At 36.2% G+C, this 22,112-nt stretch overlaps 1 protein-coding gene across 1 annotated transcript in view; it reads left to right on the plus strand.

Annotated features, from left to right (window-relative positions):
- Positions 1-22,112, plus strand: part of SAE2 (SUMO-activating enzyme 2) — a 169,646-nt gene that overhangs the window by 64,503 nt on the left and 83,031 nt on the right. The window contains exon 5 of the mRNA XM_089799826.1: positions 6,134-6,235. Within this exon, the coding sequence (XP_089655952.1) occupies positions 6,134-6,235 (102 nt within the window). The remainder of the gene's footprint in view (positions 1-6,133; positions 6,236-22,112) is intronic.

Genomic DNA, 22,112 nt, shown 5'->3' on the forward strand with positions numbered 1-22,112 from the left:
GTGATTTTCATCTACGATTGAAGGTAGCAAGAAAAATCTCCAACACAAGGCATATACTAATTATTTATTAAAAAGAGCAGCTATGATAGTATGAAAGGAAGTGAGGGTGTTATGAAGAGTAATGATCAGCATAATAGCAGTGATTTCATTAATTGAGAGTTGCAATGAGTATTTTGTAAATTAATGTTAAAATGTGCAGGAAATATATTTATGAAAGGCAACATTCATCTCTTACAGGTCAGACCCTTTTTAAAAGATCACTTTTCTAAGCGATGCACAAGTGATATATAAACAAGGATGTAAAGAATAGATTGAAAAATCAGAAAAATGTGAAGTGTAGGAAAATATCTTATATACACAATAAAGAATTGTTAAGAGTAATATGGGAAGTGAAAAAGTGGAAGTGTGAATAATAGAGTGAATGACTCAGATCTGCGTATGAGGGATTAAGAGAGAATTTGAAGAAATGATATATGTAGATATATAGATGAAGAATATGGTGATATTGAAGATGATTTTGCAGAGACAAAAGAAAATACTTATGCAGATATAGAAGGAAGATATTGATATTATTTGTGATCAGATTTGGAGGAAATCATTGCTGTGTTTGTGATCAGGTTTTTTAGAATAGGAGTATGCATTATTTGAATCAAACTTGTGAAGAAAGGTGTATGTATTCAACCTGTTTTTGAAGGAAACGCACATTATTCAGAATCATAGTTATGACAAGATTTGATGGAAGAAGTAAAAGTATATCATTCATTGAAGAATTTGGAAGTTGGTCATGAAGGAGAGATTGATGTCTTTTGCCAAGTTGGTGCTTAGTAGTTGAGGCTCGTGCCCACAAGGAATTATTGTCTCCTGTGGTTTGGTGGCGTACAAACTTGTAAGACTTTATAAGCAATATTTTCTTTTTGCCATGGTTTTCTCCTATAAGGATGTTCTCCTAAATTGTGTGTTCTACTAGTGTAATTGTTGCATTCTGTGTATGATATGTGCAATAGACATGCTTATGCATCAAATTTGAAAATGAAAAAAATCCATGTTTCATGACATTTCGGGGATGGGAACAGGGGGGGCAGCAGGGGTTGTGCTTCTTGGATGTTACCTAAAGAGCCAAAAATAGGGGATGGTAGGGAACAACAGTATACGCATTTTTAAAATATACATATATATGTGAATTTTTCAATATATATTAAGATATTATAGATAGAGAGAGAGATATGCCAATAGTTGATGACACCAAGACAATATGCAAATAAATCACAGATTCATAAGTTCGAACAGTAGTATAACAACATATCAGGAATGGTGGGTTTCTAAGATGCCAAAAATGTGGAGATGGGCACAGACGAAATTCTTGCCTTGCAGAGTTAAAAAAACACAAAAACCACATTCTATGAAAAGCAAATAGCAGAATTTCTGAGGCACGAAAAATGTCATGTCGTTTGCAATAATAAAATATGGAGAAGGACACGATTTTGAGCAGTTTTTTTGGCAAGATTATAGTCATGATTTTTGGTATGATTTGAGCAGGGTTACTGCATGTTTTGAGTGTTAAAACTGGAGCACAGAAATCAATGATGATAAACAGCAATAAGAAAGATCCAGAACTGAAGCAATAAACACGGAAAATATCGAGGGAAAACCCTTCTAAATGAAGGCGAAAGCCCAGCTACACAACAAAAAAAATCATTTTATTGATAATATAAGTTCAAGTGTACAATGCTTTCACTTGTAGCAAAATATATAACCAATAAACTGATCTTTCACATAACAATCGAAAGTCTATATACAATCCTTTCCCATAACTCCTATAATTAATTACAACTCTTCAAATATTCATGCCTCAACACATGTGAATGACACATGTCATTTACAGTTAAAATTAGAAAAATGTCATTTTCAGCTGAAGATGACCATAACGGTAATAACATCTAGATTTTGAGTGATAAAGATCTCTATCGCAGCTACAATCTTAACACTCCCCTATACCAAGACAAAGATTTTTAATTGAACAGCCGCACAATGCTGCAACCAAAAATGTCAATGATAAATTCTGATCATAAATATTCAAAACATAATTCATGGAATCACTCAGCATGAAAACCCTGCAGGAAACACAAACAATTTTCATGATGTTGTCATGGAATCTCTCAACATGACACTAAGTGATCAATTTACTCATTGTTAATAATCATGAAATCACTCAACATGATAGATTTGTAAGACTCACAACTTAGCGTTTAATCAGGGACTCTCTCAATGTGAATTGTCATGGAATCTCTCAACATGACATCCAACTTCCATCACAGAATCTCTCAACGTGATGACATCATGGACTCTCTCAACATGATATTCACTATTGCATAGTGAAAGAGTTATCGTAGCTGATCTTACAATCTCATTTATTCACACAAAAACAAGACTTAGTTCCAATTAAGTCTTCAAATGTTACAAATGCCACAAGACAAGCATATATGAGAAAAAAGAGGATTCTATAAGCACTCCCTCTTAATTATGAAACCTCCTTTTGAAGCTAAAATCTTCCTGTAAACCTCAACATCTTCCTCTTAATCAAATATGAATTATTTCTTCTTGTTGCATCCTCTGCAACCAAAAGATATAAAGTAATTCATAAGGTCATCCTAGCAACACCTTTGTCTTGTTGCATCCTGCAAACAAAAAAAGATATTAATAACTCATACCATCAACTATAATAGAGATCAATAATGATCAATACTCAGAATAAAGTTCTCATCCCCTTAAACATATTCCGCCAAAAAATTCCTACTAAGTAATACACACAGGCTCCTTAAGATTAAATTAAGGATAGATAAATCCTTAGCTTTCTGTACATTCTTTGCTTCCAATACGACTTACAGCTTTATCAAGAGCATTTATGTTCAAGAAAGGAGGACAAGTGTTGGACGGGAGTCCCGTGAAAACTTTCCAACCTCAGCCTGTTGATCGCATACAGAAATTCTGGCAGAATAAACTGATTAACCCAAAGACAAAACTCTTTAGCTGTCATTTGAGTCATCCACAGTATCATTTAGACCCCTTACCATCTGACATGTAACCCGTGATGATGAAAAAAAATATAAAAGAAAATGATACAGGAAGAGACTCAATACTTTTCTTAGAATCTTCAAATATCATGAACAACTGCGTAGAAGCACAAAAGCCAAAACTTAAATCGTGAGATTGAAGTGATCTGCTGAAAGTCAATAAAGATACAATACCGACAACATCCTTCAGAATCGCTGATGAGAGAGAGCAATGTTGAAATCTCATATCCATGGGTAAGTTGACACTGTAGGATTTTGACATGTGAAGCAGACACAATCATGTCCGTAAAAACAACATAAAGGTCATCACCTAGACAAAATGCCCCTCTATTGTGCTGAGAAGATCTAGAGCTTCGCCATGATAGATCCTCACATATCTCGTTACATTTACTTTCTGTATCCCCTTGCTAGAAACTCCTGCTTTGGATCAATACAAATTCCAGCATGTGTCTTTGATGAAGACATTCAAAAAACTGATGCCTCCATTTGTATATCAGACGAACTTTTGTTGATCATTGCCGATATGCAAATACACTTGTTGTATGTGGAGAGTGAAATGTTCAGAAGGAAAGGAAACTTGACAGCTCATCCTTATCATCATACATCCTAGAAGACATCTAAAGCTTCACCGTAGAAATTGACTTTACATAAACGATGGCAATACATCTGTGCATGCACAGTAATGAGCGTTGAATTTCTTTATTTGTGCTTCTGCTCAAATGATGGCTTTACGAAAAAATGGCAACTTATGTATGCCAAGGATTTCACTTACAATAAAAAAAAAATTAAATATGTGAAGCAAATAGGGAGCCCCAAAAATAGCCAAAAAGTTTCCCTGGTTAATAACACGATGATATTCTGCAACTTGCGAATCCGTGTGATGAGTTGAACTTCCAAAACTGGAAGAGTGTCTTACCCTCAGCTTTATTTCTGATTCAACAGGTCAAGATGTTGATCTACACATTTGCTCACATATTTTTGGTTGTATAATCAATCTCAAGAGCTGCAATAGAGCAATCTCAGTAAATAAATGTTTCCAACTAAGATTCCTTACAACTAGTTAAAATAGTGAAAGATACGCAACTGATTGAAAAATTGCAGTCATCTGATGATTTTTTGATGTAAAGCAAGACACATTTATGGGTGGTTAAGAAAAGAAACACTGAAAGTGACCCCTTCCAGGTAGAGAGTTTGCATCGATTCTTCCATAACCATCCATGCTCAATCAATTGTTCAGTGAAAGATATGAAAATGGGCAGAAATAGATTATCTCCACCTCTAAAAGCACGCTCCTCATTTCTCACATATTCAAGAATGAAGAACATTAAAGACTGAAGAAATGCCAGGCTGACAATAGCATATGGGCAATAATAGAATAAATCGATTCAATGCGTCTTTACGCATACAATAGCACGAGCTGCTATCAACCTGGCTTTGATACCATGTTAAATTGGAGCCCAGAAATCAGTGATAATAAACAGCAATAAGAAAGATTTAAAACTGAAACAGTAAACACCAGAAATATCCTGGGAAAACCTTTCTAGAAAGAAGGGAAAAACCCAGCCACACAACAAAAAATATCATTTTATTGATAATATGAATTCAAGAGTACACTCCTTTCGCTTGAAGTGAAATATATAACCAATAAAGAGATCCTTAAAAATAACAATCGGAAGTCTCTTTGGTTTCCCATAACTCCTTTAATTAAATACAACTCTTTGGATATTCATGCCTCAACGCATGTGAATGACATATGTCATTTACAGTTAAAATTACAATAAATGTCATTTTCAGCTGAAGATGACCATAACGGTAATAATGTATAGATTTCGAGAGATAAAGATCTGTATCGCAGCTACAATCTTTAACATTGAGCACAATTGCAAAAGCTAAAAACTTTGATGCCCACAAATTTGCAGTACCCTAGATGAGTTTAGGATAGATTACTAATATGGAAAATTCAATTTCAAATTTCTTCAGAAAACATTTTTGCCCAAAAAACTATTCACCGCTCTGATACCATGAAACTTCTACAAAATGAATGAATTGTACTAACAAATCACACAAATAAAGAGAGTTTTACAAATACTAAAAAAATTAAAGTGCAAACTAAAAAGCGAAGTTGTCTAAATAAAGATGTCTAAAAATAGACCAAATAAAGTTAACTAAAAATAAAGCATAAATGACCTTTAAATAAGATTCTAGAACAACTATCTAAAAATAGCAAGAACCTAGAGGACTAAAAATATTTTAGTAGTTTTCAAATTTACAACAACTCCTATTTGAAAGCTGAGAGTCCAGCCCAGACAAAAATAAGGATCAGACTTCTTTAGCAAAGAATTATTCAAAGAAGATATGCTCAACATTTCAGGTACCTACTCTTCTAGAACTATAGATCAAAAATGATTAAAATAAATAATATGTAATTGTTTTAATATCTTTCTATCAAAGGGGAAGAGAGGATTATTGCTGAATATATTGTTTAATTTGTTCATTTGGAGCCAAGTTCAACTGATTCTTTACACTTTGGGCACAAAGGGGAAGCAGATGTTGGTCTAAGGTCTCATATTTCTGTAGTGTGGAATGAATTGAAAGTAGAAAAATTAGTTGTTAACATGTCACATTTTCATGCAGAGAATCTTTAGACATGACATCTGTTGGGATTGTTGATGAAGTATATATACGTTTATTCATCCTTCTGCATTTTTGTTTGTTAACATAATCTACATGTAGAGCTTGTATGACTGCTGTCATACTTTCTATGTTGATTGATGTGAAATATCAATTCTCCCTTTTTTTTTTAGAATGAATGGCATCTGCTTTTATATGTCAGAGTTATATATAATAATGTTTCACTGTCCCTGAGTATGTGAGTGTGTATATATATATATATATATAACGTTTCACTTTCCTTCTAATATATATATATGTTTCTGTTTCTCCTCTTTATCTTAGTTTGTCTCTGCTTATAATTTGTGGTTCAATGTACATATCCTATTTGGAGGCCGGGAATGATGGTATGAAATTAATCCGTATGTGCTATTTTGGTTTTCTGTATTCAGGTTACTGTCCATGTTAAAGGCCAGACAGAATGTTACGAGTGCCAAACTAAACCGGCACCCAAAACATATCCAGTTTGTACCATTACAAGTACTCCATCAAAGGTGGGAAAAGTCTGGAAGCTTCCATTCTAATCTTGTATTCTTTGAATACAACCTTATTTTGTTGGGAATCTATTGTACAACATTTTTCAAGTTTTTTTAAAGATTGAGATGAATATTAAATCAAACACATTCCTGGTTAACATTGAGTTCTTTGTGTTAAATATAAGATCATTTTATTTTTCTGTAACTTGTAATAACACTCGTGGATTTTATCTGTATTTCAAGTTACCTTCTCAAAGCATATGTATATAATTTTAAGAGATGTGTATCCGCAGAGACATGTCCTTTTAACTCTCATTAGTTATCAATGACATTTTCTTATTGTCATGATAGAGAGTAAGATATTAACTTATATATATTAACTGTATTAAGTATATATCTCATATGTATACAAAGTATTATATATACAAATATCTTCAGTGCATTTATCCAACTGAAACTATACTAAGAGTAACACTCACTCTTGGTTAGGGAGGATAAACATATAGGAAAAAATATTAGACTATTGGCAATATTTATGAATGACACATCAGGGAAATCTTTGATCGGAAGATTTCCATTATAGGATATCTTATGAGTACTGGCCTATTAGAAAATCAACATATGATATTCATCGATGACTCAAAGTAATGGCCTATCAGAACATCAATAATTGATATCCACCAAGTACTCAATACGGTAATGGCCTATCAGAATATCAAGGCAAGATATTCACCAAATACCTATCATATATCTATACAAACAACTTATAGACCGTCAATTTAATGATATCGAACACTTAGTTGTTGATTTACAAGATAGACCCTTTCATGATCTATTTCAACATTTACATAAAATGTATATTATGATTTAAAGTTATTGTAAGATCGTCACCTTCCAATAACTTTTGCAAATACAAATGATCATCATTTGAAAGTCCTTACTTCCCCATGATGTACACAGGGGGTAGGCACATTAAAATCATGTAGTCACACACGTGACATCAAAAGTTCACATGAAGCCAAACTCTCTCTGAATCTGATATCAAATTTTTTGATCTCTTAGTACAAGGTTATTTGTGATGAAGGTTTTTAATATCTTTCTATGGAAGGGGAAGAGAGGATTATTCCTGATAATATTGTTTAATTTGTTCATTTGGAGCCAAGTTCAACTGATTCTTTACTCTGTGGGCACAAAGGGGATGCAGATGTTGGTCCAAGGTCTTATCTTTCTGTAGTGTGGAATGAATTGAAAGTAGAAAAATTAGTTATTAACATGTCACATTTTCATGCAGAGAACCATTAGAGGGGAGGGAGATAGGGACTCCAGAAGCTAATCATTCTCTCTTTAATTGAAAAACAGCCTCAACATGTACCCACCAAAGCACTTAATATATTTATGCCTCCAAACAGAAAAATCCAATAACCTCCTCTCCAAACGTTCATTTTTTACAGCTGGTAGGTAACTGATTCACTTTCCATTCTGTATGGACATATTAACAACACCTCATAAAACTCTGTAATATGAGCCAGTTGTGCGACAACAAACATAAGCTTAATGTGTTAGAAAGGAATCTACTAATAAAGCATAAATAAATTAAAAGATGCCGCTTAAAAAATAAATATTGAACAAGCAGCACCTGAGGAGCATCTTTGATGACTGTAGGCGTTATAGTAGCTCTTGTCTTTTCTTATTTATCAATCATGACATTTTGCTGTAAACGATTTTGGAGAGTGGTGTCTGGACTGCAGACACACTGATACATTCTTTCATTAATTGGAAAAATCCCTCAAAATCTATTCACAAAAGTATAGCTATAAAGAGAGATTTTTTATGAAAAAGTGGAGTGCTGATTGAATTTTGTTTGAAAATCTGCTGAAGACCTTAGTTCTATGAAAGCAAATACAATCAATGACATTTGCATGATAAGGCATCAATTTCAGTGAGTGCAAGTTTTGATAGTCCTATAAAATGACTTTCAAATGCTCTCGGAATGTGCCTCTTGTGAGGGAAGAAGCACTGTGTTGAAAAGAAATATCTTCTTGTCAGAAGAGGAAACCGACAAGGATATCTAGAAGAAATGACACCAATGAGCAATGAGCAATTAAAAGACCAGGTTATTTGAAGCCAAAAGTTCACATTAAAAGTTCACATGAAGCTAAACTCTCTCTAAATCTGATATCAACTTTTCTGATCTCTTAGTACAAGGCTATTTGTGATGAAGTATCAGATTCCCTCTGAATCTGATATCATCCTTTTGACCCCCTGCAGTAAGTCGTGTTATGCTTCTTGGTTCACCAAGTATTCATCTATCAAGGAATGTGATAGTCTAGATATTCACACAAGGCCTTCTAATCTACGCACATGGAACTTCATCCCATGGATAATAGTCCTTTTAACTGCTATAGTTTTCTGATCGGTAGATCTCAGCATAGTCTACTCCTAAACCAATATGACCAAGATTCTTGGAAGTCATCTGAAACAAATCCTCTATATACTCCCTCTCCTTGTCCAAGATTTCCTCTAATGAAATGTCAAACTCCCTCTCAGTGATATCCTCATTTTGATATATAATTTAAGAATAAATAAGTATTATATATTATTAAAATGATTAATAATGTATATAAATTGAAAATATAAATTATTATATATATCATAAATATTATCATATAACTATACGTGTATACAATATATGTGTGTGTGTGTGTGTGTGTGTGTGTGTGTGTGTGTGTGTATGTATATATCAGATATTAAAGTACTGTATTATTGAATATAAATAATTAATTTATATACACAAATCAACTATTGACAATTACATCTTAATTACTTATTAAAATAATATTATTATTTACAAGGAATATGATTTATATAATTACTATAATATATAATCATATTCAATATAATAATATATAATATAATTATCTTATTAATATAATTAATATTAATAATAATGAAAGGGCATGACACATACACCCACACATATAGGATATCAAAAAATGAAAAGGAGTTAGAAAGATTATAAGAATCATACGATTAGAAAGCAAAATAATTAGTTGTCCATAAAGGGGACATTACACTGATATAAAAGGATACTCATAATCTCAGTCATCAAAGATATTTGCTTCAAGAGCTGCAATTTATCTAGCATGATCATCAAATGACTAATGAACTTTAGATCGAAACTTCTTTGGAGATATTGTCATAAGATTGAGTCCTGCGCAATATTAGGTAGCATGACTAATTTACCAATCTTCTTCTCCTGCAAGATGTCCTTAGACAAGGGAAAATATCAAGGCCAATAACTCTTATAGTACGCAAAGAAATTCAATTAAGACAGAGAATATGTTGAGTAGATAAATGTAATACTCAAAGCTAATGAATACTTATCTATGTATCATTGATACAAGTTCCTCCAATGAAGGACCATATGTGTCAACTCAGAATATGCCATCACATAAGCATTTGTTAAGCAACGGGAATGGAACATTGGTTATTATTGCCCCCCACAATGTAAAATTCCCACTTCATTTTAGTGAATATTCAGTCACTATTTAATCCCATGACTACAGACATCAAGATTTTCCTTCCTTCAATGCAATCTCTTATACTTCTTGGTTCGTCCATCCTAGAGACACTCTTGTAGTCAAAGGAAACAATAGTGTCACAACCAATCTTTCTCAGGCTAAACACTTTGCAACATGCCAATGTTGAGTTGTGCTTCTAACAATGTCTTAATAATTCAATATGTGTCTCAATAATGGTCAACACATCAATGTAGGCAGACTTGAATGATTAGATGGAGCAACAATCTCCTTATTCATTTGTAAGAGGAACCAGCGAGAAACTTTAAACAATTCAACTCTTGCAGCTGGAAGTCACTCTATCTTGCTTAGCAACAACAAGACCCAATATTTACAGTGTCACTTCTAACCACAAATAGAAACATCTTCAAAGAAAAATTCAATAAGAATATCTCCAACACTTGAGCAAAGCTCTTTTGTCCATTGAAATGGAGGTTGTCAGAGGCTTAGTGTCTTGTGCGACCGAGGGATGTGATCCACAATGTTGTGATGGACAAGCCCCGTCAGGTCAGTATCACCCAACATAACTTTGAGTAAGGCTATTTCTTTCATGTTATATCTTGGCTGGCTCAATCAAAATTTATGCTCTTAGATTGTCCCACAAGGTTCTGAAGAAATATACTTGAGATTGTGCTCCTAGGCCTCATAATTTCTCTTTCAGGTCCGAGATTGTGTAACATCCCCTTTTTCCGGGCTTTAGCTATCAATTAGCATAGTTATAACAGTTATGTTAATGTGAAAGAAATTAATGGTTACAAATAGTTTAAATGAATATCTTAACTAGCAATTGAAGGCATCATCAAATAAATTAAAATAAAGAATTTAAGTTCTACATACCCTCAATTTTGAAACTGAAATCTGCCTACTACAACATCCGCAAAACCCAGGTTAGTCCATATATACCACTTAAGACACAGATAGTTAAACCATAGTATCGTAATGTTAAATACCATTTAGGGCTTTAAATACCACTGCATCATAATGACCAATACCATTTAGGGCATCAAATACCACTGTATCATTCCTTTCTCCCAATTCTAATTTTGACAATTAATTGTAAATAAAAGATAGGTTCATATATATATATTCACATGATCGAAGGACAATTGTAACAACCATCTAGTAAATCTATCTCATATAGGCAGTTACATTTCATGATCAATCTATAAATTCATTTGATTTCACTGATTTCCTAATACATTTAAAAAGGAAATTGATTTCTGAGCATTGAAAGAAATAACAGATTAAACGATATTAACCATCTGACACTTCTTCAACTTGAAATTTGTAAATATCATAAAAGTAAAATGCTCGTTACTAGAAGATATTGAATGCAGATCGTATCTTTGTCTAGTGCAAGTCTTGGCATTTGGTGGAGAGGAAAAGCATTGTTAGGGGCTTAACCTCCCAATCGCGGATTCTTAAATATCCCCACACAATCTCATCTGAGAAAAGCCCTCCCCACCCAAAGATAGACATGGAACAATTTGTCTAGCCACTGAGCATCTTGGTGCTAGAGTATCAATCCCACCGCTTGTAATATCCCTTTCTGAATATTTTACCAAAAACTATGATATATATTTGTAGATTTAAATCCGAACAGTAAATCAATACTTGATACAAATTTCAGAACTTCAATTGATTTGTAACCAGCAGATTTGCATACAAGAGAACTTGGAAAAGATTGTTTATTCATCCAATATTCAGAAGTATAATATAAACCAGTAATTAATCACCAATGGTTGCCTAATAATGTTACTGTATTATACATCAACAATACAATAACATTGCCACAATTCAGAATATCCAATCTTACAAATAGAAATGACAGTCAGATTGGCAATATAGATAAAACTTGAAAGAAGGCTAGGTTTGCGTCCAACCTCCAAAGTTTCTTCAAGGGTTTGCATCCTCAAAGAAATAACCAGCAACTGTTTGCAGCTCCCAGATTAATATTTGTTTGAATATTAATCTTCATATATCCTCCCATGTAGAGTTTGTTGTACCTTTATCACTTTTCTCAATGTGATGCACGCATCTTTAAGCAATGTGGGATGAAGCACCTTTTTTGTCCTTTAGTCACTTAAATGAACATAGCACTTTTTAAATAAAGTGACAAGTTAAATGAACTTTTAAAGTCACTTAGCCAGTGAACCATATAATCGTTAGGCATTGAAATAACTGATCAAACAAACTCAGATAAGCACGTGCAATAGCTCGTTGGAAAGCTCTCAGCGAAACGCTTCCAACCCAACACTGAGATATCATGAATATTGAGCTCTGTTTACTTATTGAAAATAGTAAGCATCCAGACAACCTGCCATAACTGCTCTGATGGGTCCGAAACTAGAAATGTCTAGGTCAAATCTTGAACTAAACCCCATAAGAACCTTTTTGTTTCAAAACCTAGGCGAAGTGAGCCGGCAACACTGAATTATAATGTCCTAAAAAAAGGGGACATTACAAAGCCTCCCTTCTGAAAGATTGCTTGCCCTCAAGTAATCCACTCATATCTGTAGAATTCAAATGCTAGGATCCCATACTTACCTCGAGAATGAGGTTCTACTCCTCAGTTGATATACCTCGGCATGCATCTTCTCAAACTCAGAATGGTGAAACAGTACAGGAGGAATCAATGTGCCAAATAACTGAATGCCAGGATTTCAAGTCTCATCATAAATGGACACCAACTGCTATGTGCTGCTGCCCTGTGTGCTGATACCCTCAGTCAGGATGAAAGCCTCCCTCCATGAGTGATCCTGTGAATCTCTACTATCAAGTGAAGATGGGAGCTCAACAATATACCAATATCCACCCCAAGATGATAGCAACCCAACACTCCAACAAGATCCCCAATAAAAAGCAATACATAGGGATGCTCCACCTGGATCCCAAGTGAGAACTTGTGCGCTGTCTAAGATACCACTGACCAACTCCTGTAGTATCTGCACCACTGTACCATTCTGGCAATATTTGTACTGATGACAATGGCAGATCCAACCAAGCTGACTTCACCACTATATCACCCTGGTGGAAACAAAGTAATCCTAATCCCTAGAACTCTAATGTGTCAGAAGGCTAAAACACACTGATCATAGTCATAGCATAATCCACTAGATGTAAGATACTATTAACACCTAGATCCTCGATCAACCAATACATCGTGTCAAACCTATCGCCACCTAGATCCCAAAACAATCGAACCCCACATCCATTCACCATATAGAGGTAAAAATACCTGGCAGTGTCTATAACACAACATCTCTCTACAGCTCCCGCTAAACTCCCATGGATGTGATAACTAACCAAACCATCATGCCAATTGACACCATAGTCGTCCTGTAACCATGTACCCATAAGAGAATTTTGTGACATAGACGTAGCAAACCATGTTGGATACATATTAGCATGATGTATGACCGATAGCTTTCCCTGCAAGTAATCCCCCACAAACAGCTGAGTTGGATGTTTGCATCCGCTAATCCCACCTTCTGAGGATGGTGAATACCCATCCCACAAAGGATGATATAATTCTAGAACCAACCATCATCAAGTCCTCTGTGCGTAGGTCAAAAGAAAAATGATGAGCACTCCTCACTGTGTATTCGCGGTAAAATGCTCCAACCTTTGTCAATGGCTCATCACTAAAAACACTTGAATCAAGCAGCTGATCCCTCTGACTCTGAAAATCAACAAGCTGGCATCCACAATCAGTTGCATGGAATGAAGTGACAGATTTTCTTCTGGGAGATGGAAGCAAATCAACATGAGAGCTATACTCCCAACCGGATGACACTCTGCGAATGTCTTGTGTGGATGACGGAGTAGCGTCGTGTACTACCACACAACTCTTAGGAGAATCCACCATTGTGACACAAGAGCTATCAGTAAATTGTCCTGTATCAACTATCACGACACTAACCTTTAGGAGAACTTGATACAACTAGTGGTTCTCTATTGTTCTCCACCAAGGTACTTGTCCTAGCTGAAATATCTGTGATAGATGTAACCACATTCCTACTACAACCCATGGATATAAAATTCTTATCAATTGCCTCTGTATGTAACTCTACTATATCTGCAGTTGGTGGAGACTGTGCCAAACTCAACTCCTTTGTAAGCTTCTCAATCTGTAATTGTGACTCTTGAAGGGCCAACTGGGCACTCTGCAAAGAGTCCATAGTCACCTCAAGCTCACGAGTGAGCTTATCAACCTTCTCCTCGTTTCCCTGCAATGCAACATAACAAATGCGATCCCACTCGAGAAGAAAATCTCTATCTGCAAGTAGTTGTAGGTAGTTTTGTTTCATCATTCCAATTGCTTCTCGGAGTGCATGTATCTCTGCAAGGGAAAAAACACTATCACCATGCTCATTTGTCAAAGGAGTACTCCAACCATAGGTGGCCAACATTTGATGAGCAACATCAAAATGCTTAATCGTTGTGGCAACCATCTTGTCATTAACCTTCAATTGGCTTGCTAAATGATGATCCCTTTGTGATGAAACAATTCCACACAAATCTTCCAATTTGTCATCCGCACTGTGATATGAGGTAGAATCAATGTCACCATATGATAAGCAACATTGTGTATGCTATCATCTAGGCACTCCTCAATATCTAGGGTTTTGTTGCTATGCACCTCATAGATGGCTCAACTGACGAGGTAGAAGCTGCTGATATAACAATATCTTCACACTCTTCCACTTCCAAGGTGGTTGCGTGTCCATCCACATCATGATCTTGGGATTCATTGTCATCAAATGAATTTTTTGATTCGTTTTCTAAGGTCTGATTTTTGCCCTCCATAAGGTCAGTTGTATGATGGTCACTAATTGCTGGAAATTCATCATAGAGGCTTCTAGATACTATAGGGACCTCTTGTTCCTCTTTCCTTTTAGTACTATTATCAAGTTGATCAATGGCTCCCTTATGTAAATTTGTGTACCTGTCCTTTGCAAGGAGATCTCGAACCAAATCATAGCATTTATTTCTTATCATATCCGTCCTTTTTTGCAGCCCTAGCTGAAAGTCGACGTAATCAATGAAAGGAAATTCTTTTTGAAGCTTTGACGAGAATTTGTTATAATTATCGTACAGTCTGCTTACTTTAGTTTTAATATCGAGTTGGAAGTCTCGTCCCACTTCCTTTGCCATGTTGCTTTTCATGTGCCTATAGATGTCCAATACTGACTGTGCCATTGATTAAAGAACTACTGCTTGCATGAAATAGCTACTGAACTGTCACCGCAAGGAGTCCAATTGCTGTGACGACCTTACTGGAAGTGAAGTTAAGACGTCTACCACGGGCGAAGTCTGAACTCGTGAGTACTGATGTAGTTCGAAATAGGCCCTTGACTGTTGTTAGGTAGCATCCAATTTAAAACTGACGACACTCAATTTATGCCTGAATATTATTTTGGCTCATCACAGTGATTTTGAAAATTCCTTTATGTTGTCTAGAGCTTTTTCCTGTTTTTGGAACCTCCAAAGTGACAAAGAACCAAGCCAAGTCTGTACTCTTTTTTTTTTGTTAAAATGTTGTGTGTCCAACTGGGAAGAAATTTGTCAAACAGTTTTCTTGAAATCTGATATACTCCAATGCCACTGTAATACCTGATGGAAAGCTGCACATACATCTAAGATGGGAGAATGTTGTTTACTTACAATAGACTTTAGTATTATGCTAGAAGCTATCAAACAGTTTGCCATATATCAAAAATTATCTCCTTGTAAGACTAGTTACAGTTGAGGTATTTAACCAAATAGTTGGCAGCAACACAAGTTTGGTATTAAGTAAATGGTTTAACTAGTGTTGGAAATGAAATACCAGAATATAACACTCTTGATACAAAGGAACTAACTCATTTTCAACAGTTTGAGTCTAAATGTAGACTTTCCTCAAATTAATACTCTGCACTTAACCCGATTATTACATAAGTCGAATTTGAAATAGAGTTTCAAGGGTGAGTTAGACAGACCGTTCCTCTTGAGGCTGCCAAAAAGAATCACGTTCAGTATTGTGATGTCAATATGTTTCACCCAGAATGCCGTTTGTAGACTGACTAGCAAAGACTGCCTTGCTACACACCACGCCTATCTCCACTGTATCCTTCTGGTTATCGTGGCAAACAAGAAAGCTACTCACGTTTTTATGATGGATGTTGCAGTCGGAATGCGCGTTTCCACACTCAGAACACTCTACCCTGCCGGACTTGGACAATGAGAATCTCTGCACTAAGATTGCCTCTGTCAATAAGCCGTGGTCCGAGTTGGATGGTCTTGAACGTCACTTGCCCTTGTTTCACCTTTCCAGTTCGTAACTGATGAAACCCGACCAAGGAAAGAATATAAAACTCAGCTTGTGGGTATTGCAAAATGTCTTCTGCTAACACTGTCTCAGTCGTATGAACACTTCCCTGTTGTTAGTCTATCCGTGGCAGACGCGATTCAGCCAAGAACGACTGCAGCCCGACTAAGGATGGTCGTGAATACTCTAGCTGCCTTCTACCTCAAACCACCTAAACGTGACCTGCTGCTGCTCATATCCAATTGAGCTTAACCTTACTGCTCGACCTATCTTCGTAGTCTTACTGGACGCCTTTTGAAACCTCATACAATGTCATGATTCATAATGGGGTCGACCTCACACGTGGGTTGTAACCCAGCCGCAATATTGGGTTCTCAATCATGCCCAGACCACCTGCGAGTCCCACGTTTGCTACCTGGGTTGTCTTCTAAGATCCTTGCGGGTAAAGACCTTCACTTCCAAACCCACGTATCACTCCCGTAAAAAAAAACTTCCAGCTCAATATTAGAAGTTTTGTACAAATCTGATTGGAGAGTGAATGTATTCGACCCAACAATCAACCAATATATTTCTCTGTCTTATGACTGTGCCCTTCAATCTCTGCCCATTGTAAAATGCTCAGAATCTGTATTAAATCTTGCCCGTTCCCTAATAACCACTGGGAGTACGTGATGATCTGCACACTCCACTAAGTACGTATAGGCTATACTCCACACTGTACGACATATCCAGTTCCCATTCTCTGCATACAACCTTCCAGTCTTCACATGAGGAATGAAGAATGAATTTCTCCACTCACTAGATATGAAGAGATATTGCTCAAACTTTAACTTTTGCAAAACCGATAACCAAGCTGTTTATAAATTTCACTGTCATTGCTATCAAACCTCATAGGCTGGCAAGACTTTAGGCTCTAATACCACTGTAATATCCCTTTCTGGATATTTTACCAAAAACTGTGATATATATTTGCAGATTTAAATCCGAATAGTAAACCAGTACTTGATACAAATTTCAGAACTTCAATCTATTTGTAACCAACAGATTTGCATACAAGAGAACTCAGAAAAGATTGTTTATTCATCCAATATTCAGAAGTACAATATAAACCAGTAATTAATCACTAATGGTTGCCTAATAATGTTACTGTATTATACATCAGCAATACAATAACATGCAACAATTCAGAATATCCAATCTTACAAACAGAAATGACAGTGAGATTGGCAATATAGATAAAACTTGAAAGAAGGCTAGGTTTGCGTCCAACTTTCAAAGTTTCTTCAAGGGTTTGCGTCCTCAAAGAAATAACCAGCAACTGTTTCTAGCTCCCAGATTAATATTTGTTTGAATATTATAATCGTCATATATCCTCCCATGTAGATTCTGTTGTACCTTAATCACTTTTCCCAATATGATGCACGCTTCTTTAAGCAATGTGGGATAAAGCACTTTTTTTGTCCTTTAGTCACTTAAATGAACATAACACTTTTAAAATAAAGTGACAAGTTAAATGAACTTTTAAAGTCACTTAGCCAGTAAACCATATAATCGTTAGGCATTAAAATAACTGATGAAACGAACTCAGATAAGCACGTGCAATAGCTCGTTGGAAAGCTCTCAACGAGACACTTCCAACCCAACACTGAGATATCACGAATATTGAGCTCTATTTACTTACTAAAAATAGTAAGCATCCAGGCAACTTGCCATAATTGCTCCGATGGGTTCGAAATTGGAAATGTCTAGGTCAAATCTCGAACTAAACCCCATAAGAACCTTCTCGCCCCGAAACCTAGGTGAAGTGAGCTAGCAACACTGAATTATAATGTCCCAGAAAAAGGGGACATTACACTGCTCGACTAGGCATCAAGATCTAAGAATGGTAATTGCGTTCAGTCATCGCGGCTTGTAATCACAAGGCTTCAACATGCGAATGAATTTCGTTTTGATAGCAATAGTATGGCTTATTCCGCAGCTACCATGGTATGTAACAAACAATACACTTGTAGGCAGAGGATGAATGCTTACTCGAAAACTCAGAGCCACAAAGAGATGTGTATATAGAAAGGAGTGAGAGAGCCTTTCTTCGGTACCGGGTAGCATTAAAATAGATCACTCGTCCATTTGTTCAATCACAAGATAAGGAGTGATGGTGCATGGCCAAACATCGGTCACAAGTAACTCCTCTTAACTTTTCTAATTTTTTAAAAAGAAAAGGCATAATGCTGATATGAAGGTGGCAATCGCTTATCAATATGGAGCCAAAATAAAATATTAAGATAAATATAAGGGTCCCCCTTCCAATTGACCAAAAATATATATATTGGCATGATGGTATTGTGCCATCTCTATTTGCATGTTCATGTGCATATATTTTAATTATATATTTATGTTATAACATCATATTAATATATGCACATATACATATACTTGTATGCGCTAGTATGGATGTCATAATAACATGGTGTCAATATACTCAGCAGACTCCACAACGATCAAAGGTAACAATTTAAATTTTTAAACAAAATGCTTAATGTTTTCTTGTTTTATTAACTAGCTGGCTAGCTCATGATCGTTCAATGTACACTCTTGCCTATCTAGCCATTTCCCCTTAGCCATAGTGGTTCATGACTAATACCTATTTGCCCAGTGATGGCGGTGCCCCTCATGCTCGATTCCTTTTTGGCAATGCTTTCCCCCCTTAGACGCGCTCCTACAAGGAAAGGAAATTCTCCACGATTGTATCATATTCCTCAAAAAAATCATAATTTCCATAACAAGTTATTATTCATAAACCAACACAACGGCTAACCACTATATCACTTCCCATGAATTCATAATGAGTAGCGATTCTCCAAGTTTTCAAGATAATGTTATATGTTGGTGTACTTTAGGTCTTCCGAGTATTGAGCTCCTAAGTGAATGGTAATCCAATGCAAAATATGTTAAGTCAAGTCTAGACTGCCATTATAATGGCATTTTTTCTCATCTACCCTTCTGAGCCTACCCATGTGGGAAATGGAGCAAGTCAAGCACTATCAGTTAGCTAGGTGATTCTAGGATGGGTGGGCAAGTGTCAAGCTTTTCCTAAGATGAGAAGAAAGCTAAATGAGCTCTATCGATACATTTATCCATGCTCAAAACTTGCTTAAAGTGAAGAACTAGTTCTGTATACATCAGAGGAAAAGATTCTATGAAGATCCAGAGCCAGAGCGATGAAAAAGTAACCAGTTGAACGAAGAGATTATGGAAATCATAGACAAAAGTTAGTGATGCATTTTGGGTCGTTGATGTGATTAGAGCAATGGTTCAGACCAAATCGTGATCAACCACGTCGGGAGGAAGAAAAGTCAAATATCATATAAGTAAGGATTCGTGTGACTAAGCATTGAAGAGTGAAATCTCTAGTCATAAAGATCCACGTAGCATCGGACTCACAACAAACCAAGTGAAGTGGTTAAGCGATTGAATCCAATGGTCCTCGCTTAATGGCTTTAGCCAGATGCAAACTCTTTGATCTTCATGGCATAGCAGGAGCCTTAGATCTCCTTCCACCTAGTAAGTTGTGGGCCCAAATCATCAATTCATCCAGATCGTACGACAAAGCTAAGATCAACGACTCCAATTGAATTTTTGGCTGATTTTGGGCAACAGTCATCTTGCATTCACATATTCTCCGGAAAGAAGATATATGACATGCTTACATAACATCTATTATGGCATCGACATCCTTAACAAGTGTTACACACTGTTTGATCAACAAGGATCAAATGGCCCTAGTTGTGGTTTGGGTCTAAATGTTGAAAGACAAAAAGTTTTGTAGAAAATCTCCGGATAAATGACCCTTGTCCACACTCAAATCCATTTCGGGCTAAAAATTAAAAGGATCAAAATTGACTTGTCAATGGCAACTGTAAATTTAGATTATTAAGGCAAAGGTCTCATCTGATTGTGGTTTTAGATTTTGAGGAAATCAATGACGGTCACGAAACCGTTGAAAAGATAAATGCACGAACCTAGAGGAAATAGAGTAATGCCACGTGGGGTTGTGGACCCAACTTATTAGCATGCAGTTTCCAGTCAAAGCTTGAAGACTCAATCACGATCGTTGACTTGGATTAATCATGGCTGTCCATTTTCTCAGCGAAGGAAGGATAAAGTTAAAGGCCTAGTTGAAGCACGAAGACCAATCTTGATCGTCAATTTGGTGACTGAAGATGGTACATCGGCGACAGAGACTTAAACTTAGAGAAACGGCTAGAAATATTAAAATCAAAAGGTGGCGCGAAGGGTTTGCTGAACCAATAAGGGAAAATGAAGCGTTCAAGCACGTTCCAGAATGATAGTGAATTGCAGAAGCCTTGGAAGATACCAGAGGTTAATAAGGAATATTAGGCTGTCAAATCCAGAGTCAGGGATGTTACCAAAACCATGTAATGATGCCAAACTGCTAGGGTTTTTGACCATTTCTTCTTTCTTTCTCTGATGTATTGAATTGTAATAGATGACTGATGATTCCTGAGCGATTTAGGTGCTTTATGTGGTAATCATGAAATGTAACTGGCTAGTTCTAAAGGGCTTATAAATGTAACATTTTTGAGAAGTAAATAAGATTAGCAGTTTTTTGTGCAATCTCCCCCTAGTAGCTGGGACTACTGTGTGAGACTTGAAGTTGTAGAGAGAGGGTTGATTGATAAAAGGTTTGGGGAATTGTCTGAGTCTTGATAGCTTCTTGGGGTAAGCAGTTCTCATGACCAATTGTCACTTTGATTCTTTCATTGCCACCTTATTGCCTACCCAAGCCTGTTAGTTTGTTTGAGGATTGGAATGTGAACTGGTTGGGAAGTCACTGATAGTGGTTTTCACATAGACTGTGATCCATTTAGGTTGGGAACCATTCCGGTTTTCATTGTGTTTGCATTTAGTTAGTTTAGATGCATGTAGAAGTGGACAATAGTTTAGAGATAATCCTATAATTTTCCCGAGTATCCTATAGTTATAGGTTACTCGGTTCTTCCTCTATTGCTCTCGAGTTAAGAGCATACCTTTAAGTTTGTTGTAGGACCAAAATAGATTGAAATCCATTCTAGGGGGGAGCTGTACCCTTAAAATTCAGGGTTCTTTGATAGAGCACCTACCTAGATCCATTTTGCTGGTATCGGTTTGTTCCTTTAGTTTTGGGCAAAGAGTCGAGGCTTATACCATTTTCAAGAAATGAACAATCTGTTATCCAATGGTTTTTGGCGACTCTATTGGGGATTTGAATCGAAGTCTAGTGATTGGGTTTTCATTCTCATAAATTAATAGGTTCCTCCGCAAGGATGGAGCATTGCAACTCTGTATGAAGGACCTACTTTCTTTGGTCTAGGAAGGTCCAATGTAATTCAAGGGCTATGCCAAATTAAAAAATCGGGTGAAGGCCAAGGCCTAAACCCACTCTCCAAGAAGTCAACAAGACTATTGATAAGTTGTTGCAAGAGCTTGTGGTTCTATATAAAGCAAGCATCTCCAATGTTGTCCAAATGAATATCAGCATTGAAGACGATCATGTTTCTGCATCCCTGTGGGAATGTGCGTGCGCTAGATTCTACAAGCCGAAAGACATGCAAACAGAGGAGCTGAGGTTGAAGCAAGCAAGGCCAAAGCTCATTCCCACTCTCGAAGATCTCCATGCCACGGATGACAAGGTGCTTCGTGAGCATTTTGCGCAGTATAGAGAGAGTATGTAGTTTGTGAAAACATTAGTATTGAAGATTATTATATGTCAAAGATGTTTTGGAACCACATCTGTGCCCGTTTCCATAAGCTAAAGGATTTGCAAGAATGTGAAAGAAAGATGATGAAGCAAGCACATATAGTTGAGCATGAAGTACTCGTGGTAAAGTCAAACCTCAATGGCTATATGAGCAATTTTAAACTGTCCAAAAATTGGGATGTAACATACCCTCCCCCTTGTGTTTCATCGTCCTTGATGAAATTGAAGTTTTAACAACACCATAAGGAG

This window comes from Cupressus sempervirens, chromosome 9, assembly GCF_028749045.1.
Source record: "Cupressus sempervirens isolate cs-2001-9-10 chromosome 9, ASM2874904v1, whole genome shotgun sequence".
Taxonomy (NCBI): domain Eukaryota; kingdom Viridiplantae; phylum Streptophyta; class Pinopsida; order Cupressales; family Cupressaceae; genus Cupressus; species Cupressus sempervirens.